This window comes from Apus apus, chromosome W (genome assembly GCF_020740795.1).
Source record: "Apus apus isolate bApuApu2 chromosome W, bApuApu2.pri.cur, whole genome shotgun sequence".
Lineage (NCBI taxonomy): Eukaryota > Metazoa > Chordata > Aves > Apodiformes > Apodidae > Apus > Apus apus.
The window spans coordinates 414,250-436,944 of NC_067311.1; the positions used below are offsets into that span (position 1 = coordinate 414,250).

Below are 22,695 nucleotides of genomic sequence, written 5' to 3' on the forward strand. Positions count from 1 at the left end.
AAAATCATTAAGATTTGAAGAGACCTTCAAGATCGAATCCAACCATAATCCAACTATCACAACTGCTAAACTGTATTCTGAAGTGCAACATCTAAATGCTTCTTGAACACCTCCAGGGATGGTGAGTCCACCACCTCCCTGTGCAGCCTTTTCCAGGGCTCCTTGTTCCAGGGCTCCCTGTTCAGCCAAGCTGGTCATCTTCCCTGACACCTCATTTTAGGACATATGGGGACAGCCTGCCCCTGCACCTCTAAGACTTATTTCTTGAAGAACATGCAGCCTTCTTGGGCTTATTTGCTCTTCAGGACAGTCTCCCAAGGGACACTCCCAACCAGTGTCCTAAACAGTCTGAAGTCTGCCCTCTGGAAGTCCACAGTAACATTTTTACTGATGCCCATCCTTACTTCCCCAAAAACTGTGGGCCAACAGGGCCAGGAAGATGGTTTTGCCCCTCTACTCTGCTGTGGTGAGACTCCACCTGGAGTGCTGTGTCCAGCTCTGGAGCCCTCAGCACAAGAGAGACATGAAGCTGTTGGAGAGGGTCCACAGAAGGGCCACAAGGATGATTAGAAGGCTGGAGCAGCTCTGCTCTGGAGGCAGCCTGTGAGAGTTGGGGATGTTCAGCCTGGAGAAGAGAAGGCTCCAGGGAGACCTTAGAGCACCTTCCAGTGCCTGAAGGGGCTCCAGGAAAGCTGGGGAGGGACTTTTCACCAGAGAGGGCAGTGATAGGACAAGGGGTGATGGTTTTAAACTGAAAGAGGGGAGATATAGGTTAGACATCAGGAAGAAATTCTTCATAATCAGGGTAGGAAGGCACTGGAACAGGTTGCCCAGGGAGGTTATGGCTGCCCCCTCCCTGGAGGTGTTCAAGGCCAGGTTGGATGAGGCTTGTGAAACCTGGTCTAGTGGAAGATGTCCCTGCTCATAGCAGGGAGGTTGGAAACTGATGGGCTTTAAGGTACCTTCCAACCCAAACCATTCTGGGATTCTACGATTCTATGAATTGAGAATTCTACCATTTCATGGTTGCTAAGCCCAAGATGGCCTCCAACCACCACATCAGCTACCAGTCCTTCCCTGTTTGTAAACAGTAGGTCTAGAGAGGCACCTCCCCTGGTAGGCTCATTTACCAGCTGTGTCAGGAAGTCATCTTCCACACACTCCAAGAACCTCTGAAGATTGTTTCTACTCTGCTGTGCTTTATTTCCAGCAGACTTCTGGTGAATTGAAGTCCCCTGCAAGGACAAGGGTTGGCAACTTGAAGACTTTTGCCAACTGCCTGTAGAACATCTCATCAGCCTCCTCATCCTGGTTGGGTGGCCTGCAACACATTCCCAACAGGATGGCTGCCTTGTTTGCCTTCCTTCTAATCCTTACGCATAGGAACTTGATGTCACCATCACATTTGTCAAGTTCTATGCAAGCAAAACCCTCCCTGACATCCAGGGCCACTCCACCAGCTCTCCTTCCCTGCCTGTCCCTTCTGAAGAGCTTATGGCCATTCAATATCAATTCAATACCAAACATCTCACCCTAGTTTGCCAGCAGTGGTGTCTATTAACTCTGATTTTAGCAATACATCTACTGGAACTTGGACTGAGACCAAACTCATTCCATATCTCTTATCAAACAGGCAAGGGATCCAATTACCTGGCAAGATTTCAAATATTAAAATGGAAAGGGTTCCCTATTTGTTACCAACTCCCCCAGAGAGCCATTATCTTATTAAAGGAGATGCTTTTTTAATAAGTAAGATTTGTTAGTGGTTTGTAGCATAACTAAATGGAGTGGGGAGAGGAAGCTAATTTCTAACCTACAAAAACTGTACCAGGTGTCTGTTGTACTGGCCTCTAACAACAGTGCTATTTAAAGCAGCTAAAAAGTCACTACAGTTGCATTTCTGTAAAATCCCTCAGCTGCTCCTTGAGGAGTTTCAACCTCAGCTCAATCCTGTTAAGACATCTGGGAGATTAGTCACGTAACAGCTCATTTTGTTAACTAGCAGCCCTGTATGCAAAGAATCCCAGAATGGTTTGGGTTGGACAGACCTTGGAGATCAACAGGTCCCAAACCCCCCTGCATGGGCAGGGACACCTCCCACCAGCCCAGGTTGCTCCAAGCCCCATCCAACCTGCCCTTCAACACTGCCAGGGATGGGGCAGCCACAGCTTCCCTGGGCAACCTGGGCCAGGGTCTCACCACCCTCACAGCAAAGAATTTCCTCCTCATGTCTCACCTCAGTCTCCCCTCTGCCAGTTTTAATCCATCCCCCTCATCCCATCCCTCCCTGCCCTTGTCCCAAGCCCCTCCCCAGCTTTCCTGGAGCCCCTTCAGGCACTGGAAGGTGCTCTAAGGTCTCCCTGGAGCCTTCTCTTCTCCAGGCTGAACACCCCAACTCTCCCAGCCTGGCTCCAGAGCAGAGCTGCTCCAGCCCTCTCATCATCTTCGTGGCCTCCTCTGGACTCACTCCAAGAGCTCCATGTCCTTCTTGTGTTGGGGACCCCAGCCCTGGCCCCAGCCCTGCATGAGGTTCTCAATACAGCAGAGTGGGACAACCCCCTCCCTGGCCCTGCTGGCCAGACTGCCTCAAAAGCAGCAAACAGGCAGGTTATGCAGCAGTAATTTGTTTAAGTTTTTGGCCTGAATGTAAATAAACTAAATATAATATAATGAGTAGTATTATACCTGCAATCAGTTTGTTTCCACCATGACCAGAGATCAACAGGTGTGACCTGGACCAGAGAGTGGAACTGAGAAAGAGGGACTCAAAAACAACCTAGTAGCTTGATCAGTAGCAGCTTTTCCTGCAGTGTCATGTTTAACATCACACTCCAGAGATGATGTAATAAAAATGAGAGAGCTAGACCTGGCAAATCAGTGAGCCAGAACCTACTGTCCCTACCAAAGAGCAAACAATGCTGACCCTCAAGCTTCCAGAACCAACCCCTGGTGATGAGAAGAGCAAGCAGAGCAAGACTTACAAGATTTTCTATGTCGGTTCGTGCCAACACGTAGGTCCGGACGTTGCCATTTTGATGCAGGAGCATGTACAACAGAAGAGTTGCTTGATCAGATTTCTGCTGCTCACACAGAGCTGTGTATAAACTGTTAAAATTAATCTGGAAAGCATGGGCATTTGATGAGGAGAAAGCAGAGCTATCTGAAATAAAGAAAAAAAACCAAAACTCTTTAACCAAGGCATTTAATGTCCAGACGTTTGTAAATTTTATAACCATCTCAGAGGGGGAATATTTTATACAGATAGCACAGTAACAAGGAAATAAAACTCATCCTTAACTCTTATCACTACTGGTCATAAACCTTCATAGGGTCTCATGATGCTTCAGCTGTGCCAAAAAGCTGAGGTTGTCCTCCCATGTGAGGATCCAGGGAGACCTTAGAGCACCTTCCAGTGCCTGAAGGGGCTCCAGGAAAGCTGGGGAGGGGCTTGGGACAAGGGCAGGGAGGGATGGGATGAGGGGGAATGGATTAAAACTGGGAGAGGGGAGATTTAGGTTGGACATGAGGAGGAAATTCTTTGCTATGAGGGTGGTGAGCCACTGGAACAGGTTGCCTAGAGAAGCTGTGGCTGCCCCATCCCTGGCAGTGTTGAAGGGCAGGTTGGATGGGGCTTGGAGCAGCCTGGTCTGGTGGGAGGTGTCTCTGCCCATGCAGGGGGGATGGAACTGGATGACCTTTAAGGCCCTTTCCAACCCAAAGCATTCTATGTTTCTATGTGGATATCTTGTATTGCCTTTTCTTTTTAGCCTGTGTTCTTAGCAAAGTTTCTAATTAGCTTTCAGCGTGGAAGAATGTGATAATTGTCACTTATTTCTGAACAACATCTACATCCTCTTAGGGAAGAAAAAGTGATAGGAAGACCTAGAGGAGCCCCAATGGAGCCTTGGCTCCCACTGGGCTTCTGGGGGCCTGGAGGAGCCAGCGTGCTGGGAAGCTGCTGCTTCTCTTGGCCTGGGCAAGGGGCAACAGCTCCAGCCATTGAGCTGAGCTCAGCAGGAGGGACTGGAGCAAATACTTCCCTGCCTGCAGGAGTGGGGAGGAAACTGCCCTACATGGTTTCAGGAATAATGGAATTGTTTTGGTTGGAAAAGACCTCCAAGATCATAAAGTTCAACCATTCCCCCAGCCCTGCCAAGGCCACCACTAACCCATGGCTCTCAGCACCACATCTACACGGCTTGGAAACCCCTCCAGCTAACAGACTAAAACAGACTTGCTTCTCAAGGACAACTGAACCCAAAACAACAGATGTGGTCCGGGACAGAAAGGATGGACGACAAGCCATCCTGTGCCCCTGGTAGCCACTGCCCTAACGTGGGGCTCATGGACGCTCATTGGCTCTGGACAGTGACACTGACTGGACAGGTGGGTCAGGGGGTATCGAATGTGGCGAGGGCAGCAGGTGGGCCCTTCCCTCCTCCCTGAGGCCCATTCGGACGCTTTCTGTGTGGGACACCCCCCTGCTGCGGACACTGGTGCTGGGACCCTCCCTGCCCCGGGTCCAGCCTGAGCCTCAGCGCTGAGCATGCCGGGGTCCCGAGCCCTGGGGTCGGGGCCGGAGCCCCCTCCCCGTGTTGCTGCCGCTTGAGGGGAAACCAACAGGCGCTGCACCCGCTGCCGAGAGGCTGCCCCTCCGACACCACGGACCTGCCGTCCTGCCTTCTGGCCACCGACCGACTCTGGACAAGTTGCCGGAGGGTAACATCACCTCACACACACACACACACACACACACACTCCTTCCCTCACACTCGCGCATACAGCCCGACCTCTTAAGGAGGACCGGCGTCGGGTTTCCTTCCCTCCTCCCTTTGGTCCTTAACCCTCTCCCTCAAAAGCTCAGGACCTCTTGCATTGCCTCCCTAAAGGACATTTGCTCACTACATCCATATTGATAGCCCTGGTAGCCATTCACATTTGCATTGTCCCTAAACATCATCCCTCGGTTTGTGTTAACCCTTAATAAACCGATTAGTTTGTGGAGCAAACCTTGGCTTTAGAGGCAATTTCTGAGCGTGGTGGGGTGGGGGGGCTTTCTAACTACCACCCAGAAATACGGTCCCGCAGTGGCCGTTCCTCCGTGAGAGGCAGCGCCGCGTGTGACCCTCGGGCTCATTCACAAGCCCCTCCACATCGGGAGGGGCAGTCGCAAAAGTATCCTGACAGCCGGGAGCCCCCTGGTACCGGCTTGTGACACTGGGCCAGGGCCTGACAACCCTTGCCAGCAAGAAATGCTGCCCAAGATCCCGTCTCAGCCTCCCCTGGCACAACTGGAGCCCATTTCCTTTTGTCCCATCCCTTGTTCCTGGGGAGCAGAGCCCGACCCCCCTGGCTCCAACCTCCTCTCAGGCAGCTGTAGAGTGCAACTATGGACAGACTGGTTGAAAACCATCCTGCATCAGGCCCAGATTTCTCTCTACGAGGGAATACCAAGATCAAATCAATTCAATGTGTTCTATTAAGCAGAAACTTGATGCCAGGGTTCATTAGTTGAGGACTGTCCATTGACTTTCAAGCTTCACTTCTGTGGATGCTTAAATCATGTCACTTCTATGCACTTCACTGTCTGTTTTATTAAAAGGTATTAAAAATCTCTAAAAACCCTCAAACGAAACAGTACTAAAAAATATCAGCCACAGTAGCCTAGCCTGTTATTTTACAGAATGTTAAACTGGCCAACATTAAAATGAAGACATTCTAGACCATGTAGAATAAAGCAAACTATCTTGAATTTGATTAGTTTTGTCTCAATTAAATTAAATAAATCACTTCAACAAAAGTAAGGAAGGAATTGTTTATGCTGAGAGTGATGAGACACTGGCCCAGGTTGCCCAGAGAGATGGTAGATGCTCCATCCCTGGAAACATTCCAGATCAGGTTGCAGTTGAGCAACCTGATGTGATTGAAGGTGTCTCTTTACAGATCCCTTCCATCCCAAACCATTCCATCATTTTACATTAAAAAAGCCAGTTTTCATATTATAGTTACATACTAGAGATCATCATGACCATAGCCTTCCTTTTTCATATCATTTTCCTTTTACCAGCCCATCAGAATGTTCACAGGAATCCAATTTAAGCTCAGTTACATGAACACTGCCAGTGGAAAAAAGTTAACAGGAAACAACAAATCATGCTATAAACGTTCCCATCTAGAGAAAAGATGCTGCTTTTGCCACAAAATAGGGTCTTGTAAATTTTTTTAATCATGTAACAGTTTTTTAACTGTGTGAGGTTATTGCTGGGTCCCAAGCAAGCCCCTCTGCACCAGGGCACTGAGTCAGGATCACACCTGCAACTGCCAGATATACAGACTGGAACCAACATTTCCAAAAACCAGGCCAGCATTGAAACCAGTCTGAAACTTTTTATATCTATGGAAGTTTTTTGTATTGACCAATTCCTCCTCATATTTGCAATACAAGAACAGTGTCAGCAAATTAATCCAGTTACCAAATCAATGACTTAGCTCTGAGGAACATGATTCCAGCTAAAGAGAATTTCCTCAAGTGTTATAAAGGTCCTGCAGACTCTTGGATAACCAACTGTGAAGGACCAGACCTTTCCTCACACAAACATAATATGCCCTTTAGGTCAGCAGTCATAACTGGCTTAAAGATGGCTGCTCCACGTGGCAGTTTAAACCCTCTCCTGCCTGCCTCTAGCTGCTAGCTAGAGAGGAGCAGTGGTGGGAAAATGGCAACAATGTTGCAACCCGCAAGTCAGCCTGGTAACAGCAGTGGCGGGAAAAAGTCCCTGCCTGATTGGCTGAGAAGCCCCAGAAACAAGAGACTGGCCAATTGGGAGCAAAGGAGACCCATAAAAGAGACAGCGGGCATGCCGCTTTGGGCTGCTGCTTCTGCTTCTTCTTGCTTTTGGGGGGTGACCTGCGCCTTAGGGGTGCCTGCCAGCCAGAGGTCCCCGCTCCTGTTTACCTGCTAGTCCCGGCTCCCGGCTCGTCCCGCCTCGCCCTTTGCTAGGTAAAAGTACCTAGACTATCTCAGGAACAAAGTAAGGGATTGTATTTTGGGGTGTAATTCTCTCCCTGAGGTGTTCCTGTCTCACTTACCTGCACGCAAACCGTGACCCTGTACGGGACAAGCGTCGGGCATATCCCTCTTTCCTCTTCCCCTCTGTGTGGTGATAATAATTAATCTAGGTGTGTAAATAAGGCTTATCTATATATAAGTAATAGAGCATATGTAAGTTCTTGGTATTTGGTGTCTTAAAGATATTTTACAGATCTATGTCTTTCAATTACTCTCTTTGAGTCTCCTGCCCCAAATTGTTTTATTTTTCCCCTCAATAAACCATGTATTTGTAAATTCTAATTGGGGATTGGCTGCTGTTACTGGAAACACTAGTGAGCATTGAACAAGAGTCTCACCTGAAAAGTCAGTGCCGAAGTTCACTGCTCCTCTGTGAGAGGCGAGCGCTGCGTGCGGACCTCTCGGCAGATCCCGATCAGTTAAATTCACTCCAAAAAGGAGATATAATAGGTCGCAGATCGCGACACCAACTTATTTCTAGGTCAGGTTTGTAGTTTATGAAATTATGAAGCTTTCTAAAATTTCTGAAGTCTGAAGGACTTGCCCTGCCCCTTCCACTAAGTTTCCAGCAACTGAGCAACTCCATCTCAAAATTCCCAGAAAAAAAGATACTATTAGAGAGCTTGGGGCTGCCCCCTCCCTGGAGGTGTTCAAGGGCAGGTTGGATGAGGCTTGTGCAGCCTGGTCTGGTGGGAGGTGTCCCTGCTCGTAGCAGAGAGGTTGGAACCTGCTGAGCTTTAAGGTCACTTCCAACCTTCACCATTCTGTGATCCTATGATTACTGCTCTTCAATGGACTGGCTAAAAGGATAACACATTTTGGAAGGAGAACATCTAAGTAGGCAACTTAATGCTTCATTTTCATCAGCTCATGCTTAGAAGTAAAAACAGCTACAAACCTTGTGTGTTCTTGAAGGACATAATAGCTTGTCTGTAGGGATTTGGTGCATCTGGAGCATCAGTCAGATTAGCCAAGACTAGCAGGAGCAGGAGACTCTGGTTGGCAAGAGGGGAGCACTGCTCCAACTGAGGTGTTGGTTTACTGCCCACCCCACCAAGCGTGAAGACTGTCCACAGGCCAGCTAGAGAGAAAGAGAAGAGATTGAGGTGAGACATGAGGAGGAAATTCTTTCCTGTGAGGGTGGTGAGACACTGGCCCAGGTTGCCCAGGGAAGCTGTGGCTGCCCCATCCCTAGAGATGTTCAAGGCCAGGTTGGATGAGGCTTGTGCAGCCTGGTCTGGTGGGAGGTGTCCCTGCTCATGGCAGGGAGGTTGGAACCTGCTGGTCTTTAAGGTCCCTTCCAACCTTCACCATTCCAGGATTCTATTGGTTGGTGTTCCCCATCTACTCCAGAGAAGAGACATTTCTTCAGAAAACAGTTTCTGATCATTAACAGCAGAATAAAGTGCTAAATAGAGAAAGAGTTTAGAAGGACAAAGAGCCAGGCAGCATTTCTAACTGTATTCCACATGTTCCCAATATTTGAATATTTGAAGCCTGGTTTCAGATTTATTTAAATTTCAAAATTAAGCCATATTTCCATTTTTTAGCAAATTAAACAAAAGTAATGTTGCAGCCCCTCAAAGATCATCTTCACCATCTTATTTTCAGATCTAAGTGAGAGTTACCTCAATACACCAAGAATACACTGATATAAAAATGAAGTGCCCAGAATCGAACTGCAGATTCAGCTTCACTGGCACCTCATTGAAAACCAGAATAAAAGGAAGAAGATCTCCTGATGAAAATTCCTTCTAAAGCCATAGGTAGCTGTGACTAAGCTGCATCATTAAAAACATGGAATAAAACTTAAATTTTCAATTTACATTTCATTTCCTCCTTTCCTTTTGTCATTCTAGTGTATATCCCAAGGGAAATGCAAATCACAGAGGTTTTTATAAAGCTTTCTATAACTCTGGGGCAAAGATGAGCTGCAAGTTTTAAGAAAAAACAACTCAACTGTCTAAAGGATGAAGGGATGAAGCAGTATCATGACCCAAAGTGCTGCTGAAGGTCTAGAAGAAAACCTCTTCATTACCCAATTCTACCTCTTTGGTGCTAATTATAAGTGATTAAGTTAATAATCCTTAACCCTACAACAGTCTCTTCAACACTGATGTATTTGGATCACTTATTCCATCTCCAGGATTTACTGTTCTCTGGAAAATACTTCCAACCTATTTTAATTTTAACTCCCTAATACAAGTTGATGTCTCTATTCCACACAGAACCCACATTATGAGAATTTGTGTAAATTAGAGAAACAGTAAAATTTTGCAGATTATTTCTAGTAAATACACAGTTTCACCTTTAAAACAAAATTAAGAGATCCATTTTTTTCCTTCTCTTCCACAAACTTCCCCAACACAACTTCTTTTATCCCTAGTCATGCAATTCTATGTCAGGAAGAGGAGGGAGAACAGGTTCAGTTTTTAATACTAGGGATGTCTTTTTGGAATAGATAATCTGGAGATCTTCTCTAAAACCATAGAATCAAAGAATGGTTAAGATTGAATGGGACCTTAAAGCTCATCAGGTTCCAAGCTCCCTGCTATGAGCAGGGACACCTCCCACCAGACCAGGCTGCACAAGCCCCATCCAACCTGGCCTTCAACACCTCCAGGAATGGGGCTTCCACAACACAAACCTACAGAAATCTCAGCCTAAGGCTCTGGCCTCTGCTAGAAGACAAATTATAAACAAGGTTCATGTTTGTGCCTCCTTGGAAAAGAGTTTAAATGCACTTCTTTATAGGATAATGTGACAAAGACATTTTAAAACCAAAAGATGGGGAGGAGAGCAGAGGGTACTTGAAAAATTGACTCATTACAGAACACTCAAATTTATAGCCAGCTGACCTCCCAGCACTGCATATCATTATTGCAAGTTTGTCTATCAACAAACATTTGGGATATTTATTGAAGTAATTAAGCTGGAGTACTGAGTCCAATTCTGGAGGCCCTGACACAAGAAGGACATGGAGCTCTTGGAGTGAGTCCAGGAGTCCACAAGGATGATGAGAGGGCTGGAGCAGCTCTGCTCTGGAGACAGGCTGAGAGAGTTGGGGTGTTCAGCCTGGAGAAGAGAAGGCTCCAGGGAGACCTCAGAGCACCTTCCAGTGCCTGAAGGGGCTCCAGGAAAGCTGGGGAGGGACTTGGGACAAGGGCAGGGAGGGATGGGATGAGGGGGAAGGGATTAAAACTGGCAGAGGGGAGATTTAGGTGAGACATGAGGAGGAAATTCTTTGCTGTGAGGGTGGTGAGACCCTGGCCCAGGTTGCCCAGAGAAGCTGTGGCTGCCCCATCCCTGGCAGTGTTGAAGGGCAGGTTGGATGGGGCTTGGAGCAGCCTGGGCTGGTGGGAGGTGTCCCTGCCCATGCAGGGGGGCTGGATCTAGATGATCTTTAAGGTCCTTTACCAACCCACACCATTCCATGATTCTGTCCTGGAACAAGCTCACAGACTCCACATCCCAAGCATCACTGGCATGACCCTCTGTGGAACACACTTCATGAAAACTCAATGTTCAGACAATTTTGCTGCCAGCTTTTCAACAAGCTTCTCAGTGTATGCAAACAGCAAGTTTCAGGACCTTGCAACTTGGCCAGATTTAGTAGACTTGAAGAGGGACTGCAAATGGCACATTTTCATCTATGGTTTCACCCCCCTTTGTCCCTCTTCCCAAATCTCAAGAGTCTGCTCCAAGGCATGAAAGCTCTAAAACTCCTCAATAAAACAGATGTAAGAATCCACCATTGGTTAAGTAACATTTTTCCCTAACCTCATTCTCAGAACCAGAAGAGCTGTTTTCAATTAAAGCAGTGCCAAAAAAAAGAGAAAAAAATAAAAAATAAACAGCCTAAGGAAGATGCTCAGCACGAAAAGTTTCATCATAAACAACTGAAGGCTGAAATGAGCAATTGAAAATTGGATTTCACTATCTAAAGTGCTATATAAGCTTATCATCAGGCATCAATACCAGCTTCAGACATATGAATGGTATTAAAATGGTACTTTTTAAGTATTCAGAATAAAGACAGCTCTGGAGAATGATGTCCTGCCCCTAGAACAAGTGTGCCCCAGGCAAACAGGGCAACATTCTTCATTACCTTCATCAGCAGAAAATGCCTCCTCAGCAGAGAGAACCTTGTCTCTCTGCTCACTCTTCAGAGCAGACCATAAATCACTGCCAAGGTTGATGAGCTGGTTTATGTTCACACCTGCCCTTTGGCTTCTGTCTTGCAACTGAAATCAACTCCAGAGGCATCAGATAGTAACAAGTTCTTGTCACCAGACACCAAGGTTGGATTCAAACCAACCAAATGGAGCTGCAATATGTGATATTTGAAGTCCTCTTATGCATCTACTACCTATAAAGTTGCTTGGTTTTTGGGTGGATGGGCAGCGTGGAGGGAATGGTGTTGAGAAACGTTTTGGTGTATCAGATTTGCTGACTACAAAACTACAAGACTGTGGGGGCAGAAAAAGGCTAAGTATTACTGACTCTGCCTGTATATATACACATTTTCAGAGAGAGGTTTCCTTTCCAACAAAAAAATTGATAGTTAACATTGAAATTATATAGAAACATGTGCTAACACTCATCAACTTTACTACCAAAGACTAAAATTACATATAATGTATTAAGAAAGTTTTGGTTCCAAAGGTTGTTATTAACCTACCTTATGGCACGAATTACATAAAAATTTACCCCAATAGGAGAAGCTAGTTGCATTTAGAGGTGTTTTATTTTGTTCCTAACATTCATGTTCAGGTCCAAATTCTTTCATCTTCAGTACCCAAAAATATTTTACCACAGGGCAAGGGATTCCTTTTGGCTTTTCCTGTTGTTAAGGATTTTGCAATAGTGCCAAGCCATGAGTAAAGTTTTTCTCTCTGGGAGTGTAGTTAGGAAATACTGAGACCTACCCACGACTGCTTTCTCTGCTGTCATCTACAAGAGGTCAAGAAAGAGAAACAGAACTTCTGAATATAACCTGTGAGATAATTCTCAGTCCGTACCAAACTAACCCGAGTGTTAAAAATGCTGATTTGAGCAGCAGGACAGAGCTCCAGGGTGAGGTACAGGCCAGGGCCTCCAGGGTTCCTACCTTTACTTCTGAAAAGTCCCTCAGGTTTTCACGGAGCTCTCCTGTGACACAATTATTTGGTCAGCCCTCACCCAGCCAAGCAAGCCCTAGGATGTACACCAGCTTCGTGGGCCTCAAGCACCAGCAGCTGCTGCTTGTAAAAAGAAATAGTTTTCAGGCTACCTGCCTTTGAGGAGTTGACTGGAATTTCATAATATTTTTTGTGAAAATTATAGAATCCCAGACTGGTTTGGGTTGGAAGGGACCCTAAAGATCATCCAGTTCCAACCCCCTGCATGGGCAGGGACACCTCCCACCAGCCCAGGTTGCTCCAAGCCCCATCCAACCTGCCCTTCAACACTGCCAGGGATGGGGCAGCCACAGCTTCCCTGGGCAACCTGGGCCAGGGTCTCACCACCCTCACAGCAAAGAATTTCCTCCTCGTGTCCAACCTAAATCTTCCCTCTTCCAGCTTAGAACTGTTCCCCCTCATCTCATCATTACCAAACCTCACCCCAGCATTCCTTCAACACTCACACAGCCTCTCCTCAGGTGACTCGATCCAAAACCACAAATGCTGCCAAGCTGTCTGGTACCTCGGCTGCCTGGTGAGTCGCAGCATGGAGAGGTGACAGCAGGACCTTGTCACCAAGCCCTGCCCAGGGCTGCCACCCGTGAGGCGCAGGGCTCCAGGCGCAACAGCCTTGAACACCCAGCCGAGATCCCCTTCCCGTTCTTTTCCCGCTCGGCCGCCCTCTCACCTCCCACAAAAACCTTTCTTTAGGTTTGTCATGATTCCATAGCTCTTAACACACAACTTCTGGCTGCACAAACTTACACACTCATGAACACAACTATTCAGTGGTATCTGTATCCATCAAAATCACAGTTGATCTGGTAGCATTTCAAATCAATTCCCTTCCCACAGGGGTTCTTCAGGAACACTGACAACACGGCTTTGGCAGAAGGGAGAGATGGAGATTGGTTGCCTACATCCTAAATATTACTTAGCAAAACAAAGAATTACAAATAGCAGGAACAGACAAAAAGAGACACTTGGACGCTGTACATGAATCTCAGAGTGATCTGACACGGTCATTTCAGTGGGAATCTTACACAAGTTATCACATGCAAACAGCATGTTTTATTAACCTTGAAGCAAGGCCTAGCAGTTACATCATGAGGATAAAGATCAGGACACTGGAATTTTACTCTAGTTAGAATGTCAACTTACTGTATAACTTCAGTCAAGCTGCACACATGATATTTCCTCTGTTTCCCCTATGTGTAAAAATGAGCATTTTCTGCTTAATAAGGGCATTTGCGTCTCGATGCCCTTGGCCTGAATGTGCTGCTTGGTCTGGTTAAGGCTCTGGACAATATCCATTTCTCATCTCCCCTGAGATCCCAACTCAGCAAGGTACCAAAGCACAAGATTTCACTGGCCTTACCAAAACTACTCTCGTAATTACAGTTTTCATGGAGGTAGAGAGCAAAATAATACTCTGAAAACAATCTTCAGCTTTGTAAGTCATTCCTGAATCTGGACCAGAGAACAATTACCAACAAGTAGTAAACTACCCAGCTTCCTAATATACATTGGAATAATTATATACACATTTTGTGTGTATATGCACATGTATAAACATGTATAATTATATAAATACATAAAAATCCTGTACAAATATATATAGACAGATCTTCTATTGACAGAAATTCTGAGAATGCCAGTTTTTGAGAGAAGCAGTTCCATAAATCTCAACTATTGAGGCTTCCTTCAGAAGATAAAAGTGAGTTACATGGATAAACCTGAAGCCAAACTTGAAACCATGGAAGCCAAAGTATTTTTTCTTAGCAATATTTTGTATTATCTTGTCCTGGTTTGAGAGGATGAAGATAAAAATTGCCTATGGCATCTAAATGCCATATATCTGACCTTACTTTAATATATATATACTTACAGTTTGTTTTTTTATACAACATTCTCTTTGCTTATATTTATGTAACTAATTATTCATACAGAAAATTATCTTGGACCTTATCAATGCAGGTCTGAAGGGGAAGGCCCTTTGGAGCTCCCCAGGATGATGTAGTGAGGGACAAGGGGTAATGGATTAAAACTGGAAAAGGGCAGACTGAGATGAGACATGAGGAGGAAATTATTTGCTGTGAGGGTGGGGAGACCCTGGCCCAGGTTGCCCAGAGAAGCTGTGGCTGCCCCATCCCTGGCAGTGTTGAAGGGCAGGTTGGATGGGGCTTGGAGCAACCTGGGCTGGTGGGAGGTGTCCCTGCCCATGCAGGGGGTTGGAACTGGATGATCTTTAAGGTCCCTTCCAAACTACTCCATGATTCCATGAAAATGTATGCACACTTTAATATTGATCTCTTTAGGTATTTTCATACCTACAAGGCATGCATTTCTATATACACATTAAATATATATTGATACAGTCTGCTCAGTCATACATATTTATATAATAAAATTATATTTAAGTTTGCACATTTATGTTTGTATACTGTATATTAAACACCGTCTTTCATTTCCATTATATAGTTTTTCTGTGACACACACAAAGCACTAGTGGGTATCAAACAACCATCAACTGCTGTGCTGCCTAAAAACATCTCCCATTCTGGGCAGAATCAATTTGACCCGGATTTTCTTTCCAGAGTCAACCCTGCTGAAACCTCCCACAATTCTACTTTCCCTTTTCTTGCAGACAGAGAAAATTTTTGCTCAAGGTCATGATCTGATTTTCTTCCAAAAAACCCAACCCCCCACCAACCAAGGTATTTCCTACCACACAGGTATTTCCACAAGAATTCTTAAATCCAAGTCCAGTGTTTGGAGGAGTCTTCCTGTTTCCAAGTGTCTTATCAAAATGGAATTAATTTTGCTAGTTAGCAAGTTCAATGTTGACACAGCATTAAGAAACAGGTAAGAAAACAGGCTCAGCTTCTGAAATGTTTGTAGATGGCAGGAAGACAACTTCAAGTCACCAAATGAAAGGCTCAGAGAGGATGTATACAGATATCAGAGGCTCCAAACAGAACAAAAAAGCACCATGACTCAACTGCAGAGGAAGGAGACTATTAAATGGATAAAGATTGTATTTTCCAAATCAGGAAGAAAAAGGTACATAAGCTTTGGCAAGTTCAATGCTAAACCAGACTGAGTCGAGCCAAAAATAACTTGGGAACAGCTTGCTAAAGGTATAAAAATTAACAGTACAAGATTTTTTTTGAATAATCTGAAGTAAACAGCTCTTCAGAGAGGCCAAAAAGCAATGGGGTGTTAGAGAAGCAGCCTGAGAGGGTCAGGCTCCAGCACATGAATTAAAATGAAATACATTCAATTAATCAATTAAAATGAAATAATTTTTACAAGGGTGTGTAGTGACAGGATATTAGATGGGGTATTAGGAAGAAATTCTTTGCTGTGAGGGTGGTGAGACCCCGGTCAACATTGCCCAGAGAAGCTGTGGCTGCCCCATCCCTGGCAGTGTTGAAGGGCAGGTTGGATGGGGCTTGGAGCAACCTGGGCTGGTGGGAGGTGTCCCTGCCCATGCAGGGGGGTTGGAACTAGATGATCTTGAAGGTCCCTTCTAACCCAAACCAGACCTTGCAAAACTTTTTGGAGTCAACAAGCAGGAGTAAGAGCAATCCAGTTGACAGAGAGAACATTTCAACACAGCTGTCACCAAACCAGCAGCCCCCTCTCTTTGCATATTTCTTCCCATTTTTTGTTCCCTTCTTAAAAAAAAACAACAACCAACAAACCCAACCAATATTAGTGTAGCCACAGAAGCAAATTCATTTCTTTTGCCAAGTTGAAGGGAAGAATGATTTTCAGTGAGCTCAGTTCTCTGCACCGACTCACTATGTGGCCACACAAATGCAAAGAGAAGCAAAAAATGGAGAGGCAGGGAGAAGTGGTAGCCTGTGGTTTGAGCTGCTTTCAACAGCAGCTCATACTGCTGTTGGATTGAACGCAGGACTGCACCCACTGCAGCTGGATTTCTAAGAGACTTGTGTTTTTTAAACAAAATCAAACTTCTGAAAGAATAAGAGAAGCATTGGTGAGATCTAACAGGGACTAAGTAAAGGAATAAATGGGCAGTTTGCTTAATGAAGGGAGATGATCTGTAGATCATCATATGGCTAATGGAGTATCAACACCTCTGATTTCCCATACACAGCTTGGAAACCAACAAGGCACTTGGGTTATAAACTAAAGATCATAAAAACATTGAATGGTTTGGGTTGGAAGGGACCTTAAGGATCATCTAGATCCAACCCCCCTGCATGGGCAGGGACACCTCCCATTAGACCAGGCTGCACAAGCCTCATCCAACCTGGCCTTGAACACCTCCAGGGATGGGGCAGCCACAGCTTCTCTGGGCAACCTGTTCCAGCACCTTCCTACCCTCATGGTGAAGAATTTTTTCCTGATGTCTGACCTAAATCTCCCCTCTTTCAGCCAAAACCATCACCCCTTCTCTTATCACCACCCTCTCTGGTGAAAAGCCCCTCCCCAGCTTTCCTGGTATCCACACTGAGTGTTGATTCCCTGCCATTTATCTGCATCTGAGCTACAGAGCTTCAGCTGTGTATCTCCAGTGATCCACCTATTTATTTTTTAATCTTTATACTAATGGCACATCCAGGAATCTTTACCATAGGTAGAACTACAACCCAGATTCTCTTCCCTGACCTCAGGCATTTAAGAGAAGCAGAAGCAGCTACACCTGCCTCCACAACAAGGACTGCCTTGATGTAGTTCTTGCTGTAAAAAGCCTCAGTTCTACCTCAAATATCTAAAATCAGCACTGAATTTACAAACATACCTTACATACTCAAGGAGAGCCCAGGGACCTCATTAACTAGTTTTTCATCACCATTTGGGACAAGCCCAAAAGAGAAAACCAAACCAAAACAGGGTACTGCTTAATTAATATCCCTTTGAGCAAACACAGCATTAATTTCTTTGAAGATGATGCAAATTAAAGGCCCCCAAAATCCATTCAGAACAAATTGGACATGGAAAATGTACAATGTATCCACTCTTCAATCCCAAGCTTTTATTACCTCCCACACTTCTCACGTAGACATTAAGAGTTTAATGATAAGACACCCCCACACAGGGGTGATTATAATTTATGGATAATGGGTCCCATTCAATTTTAGTTAAAAGCATTTGAGCAGATGATAAAAAACCACCCTTCCTACGCTTGAGAAAGGAGCTAGGGACAATTTCCATAATGGACACCACGCTCTGTGAGGAATTCTGTCTAGCATGACACCCACATTTACCCAGACAGAAATATCAGTTTTAATTTATACAGTCATTATTTCTTCTCCAAGTCTGCCTCCTCAGGAGGATGAAGGGACAGGGGAAACTGTCAGTTCTGCCCAAGGAAGGGATTAATCTGGACATAAGGGGCAATGGTTGCAAGTATTCCAGGTTTCCACCTTGAGCCTTGTGTTGGTTTCAAGGATGTGGCAAACCTGGGTGACAATTTCATTTGCAATTAATTAACTGGAGAGCTCTAAATAGATGCCAAAGCAAAATTTTTACACAGTTTATGTGCTTTAGGAATTGATTACTGCCATTTCCAAGCATGTCAGTTCTTGACATAGTGATAAGATGCTGAAATGACTTCAAAAATGACTTTAAATATGAGGAGACTCTGTGAGTGTTGAGAGACTGGTGGTGGTTGTGGTGGGGAGAGGGAAAGCAAAACACAAAGGGGGGGGAAGATGCTATTAAAAAAAGACAGGAAGAGAAAAACTCTAACAGTGATTAAGAACACATTATTTTCCAAGACACAAACTGCAAAGCTCACAGGGTTGCTGTTTTGTTTTGGTGGGTTTTTTTGCTTCTTCCAGTGAAAATACAAAGAAGCCAAACAGCCAAGATAAACGGTTTCTATTTAGGAAGAACAAACATTCCCCAAGGAGCTACAAATTATGTGACAAAGCATTAACCTGACTAGACAAGCTTCATGGGACCTGATTGATTGATCTGGGAATTAATTATTAGACTCTATTCCCTAGATACTGTTCAGATTAAGTTTACCTAAACTGTCATTTCTGACTTTTACAAGCACACCAAGGGAACAGAAAAACAGCAGAGGAAGAAACAAGACTCTTCCAGTCTCTACTATTTGTTTTCTTCCTATCACTTAATGCACTTTATTTAGTAAATTCCCACAGTCCCAGGAGAGTCCAAATGAAGCAGAATGTATTTTCAGTTCATGAAATAGCACCAGAAGAAATGGGAAATGCACTCGGAGCAGCCACACTCAGTACACTAGAGTACTGTGTCCAGCTCCAGAGCCCTGAGCACAGAAAAGACATGGAGATGTTGGAGAGAGTCCAGAGGAGGCCACAGAGATGATGAGAGGGCTGGAGCAGCTCTGCTCTGGAGCCAGGCTGGGAGAGTTGGGGTGTTCAGCCTGGAGAAGAGAAGGCTCCAGGGAGACCTTAGAGCACCTTCCAGTGCCTGAAGGGGCTCCAGGAAAGCTGGGGAGGGACTTGGGACAAGGGCAGGGAGGGATGGGATGAGGGGGAAGGGATTAAAACTGGCAGAGGGGAGATTGAGGTGAGACATGAGGAGGAAATTCTTTGCTGTGAGGGTGGGGAGACCCTGGCCCAGGTTGCCCAGAGAAGCTGTGGCTGCCCCATCCCTGGCAGTGTTGAAGGGCAGGTTGGATGGGGCTTGGAGCAACCTGGGCTGGTGGGAGGTGTCCCTGCCCATGCAGGGGGGTTGGAACCTGATGAGCTGTAAGGTCCCTTCCAACCTTCACCATTCTGTGATTCTATGATTCTACTTTTCCCTGTGTTTGTTCCTCTTAATGCTGCAAACATATCACTCAGTTGCACCATGTGCTTCACCAGGACTCTGTTCTGTGACTGACAAAATGTTCAGTTGGGAAACTCCAACTTTTGCAAAGCTGTAGAGTGTTTTACAACTTGTGATACAGAAAGTTAAGAGATCTCAAAAAGGGGAAAACTTAATCTAAATCTTCTCTAATAAGCAATTCCAACCACTGCAGCAATTAGAACCAAAAATAAGTCATGACAGCAGCCACTGTAAGTTAGAAGTTTACAGAAGAATTAAATAGAACACTGGGCAGGAATAGGAATGTGGTTAATGAGCACATTTTCCATCTATGCTAAGACAGGACAACTTAATTGCAGAAGTGTAAAATGCTGCACTCTCAATTACATAAAGCCTTTATATAATCAGCAGCTCTCTAACCTGGATTACATGTCATTCCTGTCCAAGAACAACTGTTCCAAAAATCAGAGGCTCTATAGCTTCTGTCTCCTAGGCTGCTCTGACCTAAAAGCAACAAACAAGACCTTGAAGACCTCAGTGTGCAGCAAATCCCTGGTCTAACCTTTAACATAAATGACAGCACAAACAGTCCCCAAACTGACAAACAGAAGAGGAAGTTAAGGAGGAAAAAAATACCTGACATCAGTAAAAGTTTCTCTGTAACAAAGTGAGATTATAGCAGCATTTCTTGTTGCCCTTGATGTTCCTGGCCAGAGTGAATTCTACCAGGACTTTAGCTTTCCTATCCTGATCCCTGGCTGGTTGGACAATATCTCTGTGTTCCTCCCAGTCTACCTGTCCTTCCTTCCAATCTCTGTAGGCTTCCTTTTTATGTTTGAGTTTGTCCAGGAGCTCCTTGTTCATCCATGCAGGCCTCCTGGTGTTTCTGCCCAAGTTCCTCCTTGTTGGGATGCACTGGTCCTGAGTTTGGAAAAGGTGATCCTTGAACATTAACCAACTTTCTTGGGCTCCTCTCCCCTCCAGGGCTTTTCCCCAGGTCCCTGAAGAGGCCAAAGTCTGCTCTCCTGAAGTCCAGGGTACTGAGTTTCTTGCACACCCTACTTGTTGCCCTAAGGAACTTCAACTCCACCATTGCATGGTCACTGCAGCCAAGGCTGCCCTTGAGCTTCACATTCCCACCAGCCCCTTCTTGCTGGTGAGAACAAGGTCCAGCCTAGCACCTCCCCTTGTTGGCTACTCTATCACTTGGTGAAGGAAGTTAGCATCAACACATTCCAAAAATCTCCTGAATTGCTTATGTCCTGCTGTCTTGTCCCTCCAACAGATATCAGGGTGGTTGAAGTCCCCCATGAAGGCTGGGACTCATGAACATTATTTGTCTACAAAGGGCCTTGTCCACTTGGTCTTCCTGGTGGAGTGGCCTATGGCAGACTCCCACCATAATGTCCCCTGTCCCCACTCTCCCTTAAATCCTGGCCTATAAGCTCTTATTTGGCTCCTCATCCTTCCGTTTCAGCATGTTAGCCAGCTCCATTCAATGATCAAAAAGCTATCACTCAGATGAGCTGAAGCAGCAGGCCTACCTCTACAAGTTGCAGTGTGGAGGTCTCGAATTTGACTTTGGCAGCAGATGCTCCAAATGATGCTTGAGAAAGACCATGGCAGATCAGTGCTTCTTCTGAAAATGGCAATGGAAGAACACTTGGCCTCCTCTCCCTGCTCCATCACAGGTAAATTAATTTAAAGAAGTTAAACATCTTGATCATCTTGATCCTTCTCTGATTACAGTCACCTGATTAATTCTATCAAGTGTTTGGCAACAGGAAAACTAATGGATAATCTCAAGGAAGGTCAGGCTTTGTAGTAATTGAGTCCAGAACGTGCCTGCTTGGAGCAGTGCCCTGACTTGCCATTATTCTAATAATGAACCTGTTTCATTGGGGTTTTTTTAATTCCAAAAATTAACTACTCCAGATTTCTTGCTGTTCATTTGAAAACAAAAATTCCAAGGCAAATGAAAAGTAGATCTCTGTGTAAGTCACTCCTGCTGCCCCTTCCTAAAACCCTTCAGCCACAGCTCTAGCTGTGAGCATCCACCAGGACATCTCACTTGTGTGGACACCAACCACTACAGACAGAAGTGACACAGGACAGTCACAGGTCCCATGGTGGAAAGAAAGATCTGATGCAGAATGTCCTCTTGACAAGCCTGGGCATCCAGTTGTAATTATTATGAGTTCTAGGAACGGGGTTTCTGAGGAATATCAGAATCTTCACCAGATGTGAAGTTAAAATAAGCCCAGGAAGCCAACTTTAACCACACTATTAAAATCTTAATAGTAAGTGCCAGTTGAAGCTGACCTAAAAACCTACTATTGAGTCATTCACCCTCAAGCACCCTGAAGACTTGCACATTGCTCCAGACTTGTTAAGACTTGATTGACAGCAGCTGAACATGAGCCAGCATGTGCCCAGGTGACCAAGAAGACAAGCACCATCCTGGCCTGCACCAGGAACAGTGTGACCAGCAGGACCAGGGAGGTGATCCTGCCCCTCTACTCGGCCTTGGTGAGGCTGCACCTCGAGCCCTGGGTGCAGGTTTGGGCACAGCAGGATAGGAAGGACATGGAGGTGCTGGAGAGGGTGCAGAGAAGGGCAACTGGGCTGATGAGGGGTCTGGAGAACAGGTTTTGTGAGGAGGGGATGAGGGAGCTGGGGCTGTTCAGCCTGGAGAAGAGGAGGCTGAGGGGAGACCTCATTGCTCTCTACAACTACCTGAAAGGAGGTTGTGGTGAGGTGGGTGTTGGGCTCTTCTCCCAAGGAACAAGTAACAGAACCAGAGGAAATGGGGTCAAGCTGTGCCAGGGGAGGTTCAGATTGGATACTAGGAACAATTTCTTCACAGAAAAGGGTGATGAGGCGTTGGAACAGGCTGCCCAAGTAGATGGTGGAGGCACCATCCAGGAGGTGTTCAAAAAACAAGTGGACGTGGTGCTTGGAGGTGTGGTTTAGTGGTTGGGGGTTGTAGGGTGGATGGTTGGACTTGAAGGTCTTTTCCAACCTTGATGATTCTATGATTCTACAACAACCATTTAACAGCAAAGTAAGACCCATGGGAGCTGCAGCATCAATTAATCTGACTTCATGTTAGGGTTGTGTGAACTAATGAGAAAGTAAAAATCTTCAGTTCAGTCAGACTGAGGGTACAGGTCTATGTATTTCATAGAAACATTGGGGTTAGAAGGGACCTCTGGAGATCATCAAGTCCAACCCCCCTGCTGCAGCAGGAACATTGGGCAGGTCACACAGGAACGTGTCCAGATGGGTCTGGAAAGTCTCCAGAGAAGGAGACTCCACAGCCTCTCTGGGCAGCCTGTCCCAGGGCTCTGTCACCCTCACAGGAAAGAGGTTTCTCCTCCTGTTGAGGTGGAGCTTCCTGTGTTGTCACTTGGTGCCGTTTCCCCTCGTCCTGTCACAGGCACCACTGAACAGAGACTGGCCCATTCTTGACACCCACCCTGCAGAGATTGAGAGACATTCATCAGGTCCCCTCTCAGCCTTCTCCTCTCCAGACTGGACAGCCCCAGGTCTCTCAGCCTTTCCTCATCAGACAGATGTTCCAGTCCCTTCATCATCCTTGTAGCCTCCCTTGGACTCTTCCCAGCACATCCCTGTCCCTCTGCAACTGGGGAGCCCAGAACTGGACACAATCCTCCAGATGTGGTCTCACCA

General features: G+C 45.7%; 1 protein-coding gene across 1 annotated transcript in view; it reads right to left on the reverse strand.

Moving 5' to 3' along the window:
* DYM (dymeclin) overlaps positions 1-22,695 on the reverse strand; it is a 196,695-nt gene that overhangs the window by 118,947 nt on the left and 55,053 nt on the right. The window contains exons 9-10 of the mRNA XM_051641698.1: positions 7,968-8,150; positions 2,982-3,160 (exon numbers count right to left, since the gene is read on the reverse strand). Coding sequence (XP_051497658.1) covers positions 2,982-3,160; positions 7,968-8,150 — 362 coding nt within the window. The remainder of the gene's footprint in view (positions 1-2,981; positions 3,161-7,967; positions 8,151-22,695) is intronic.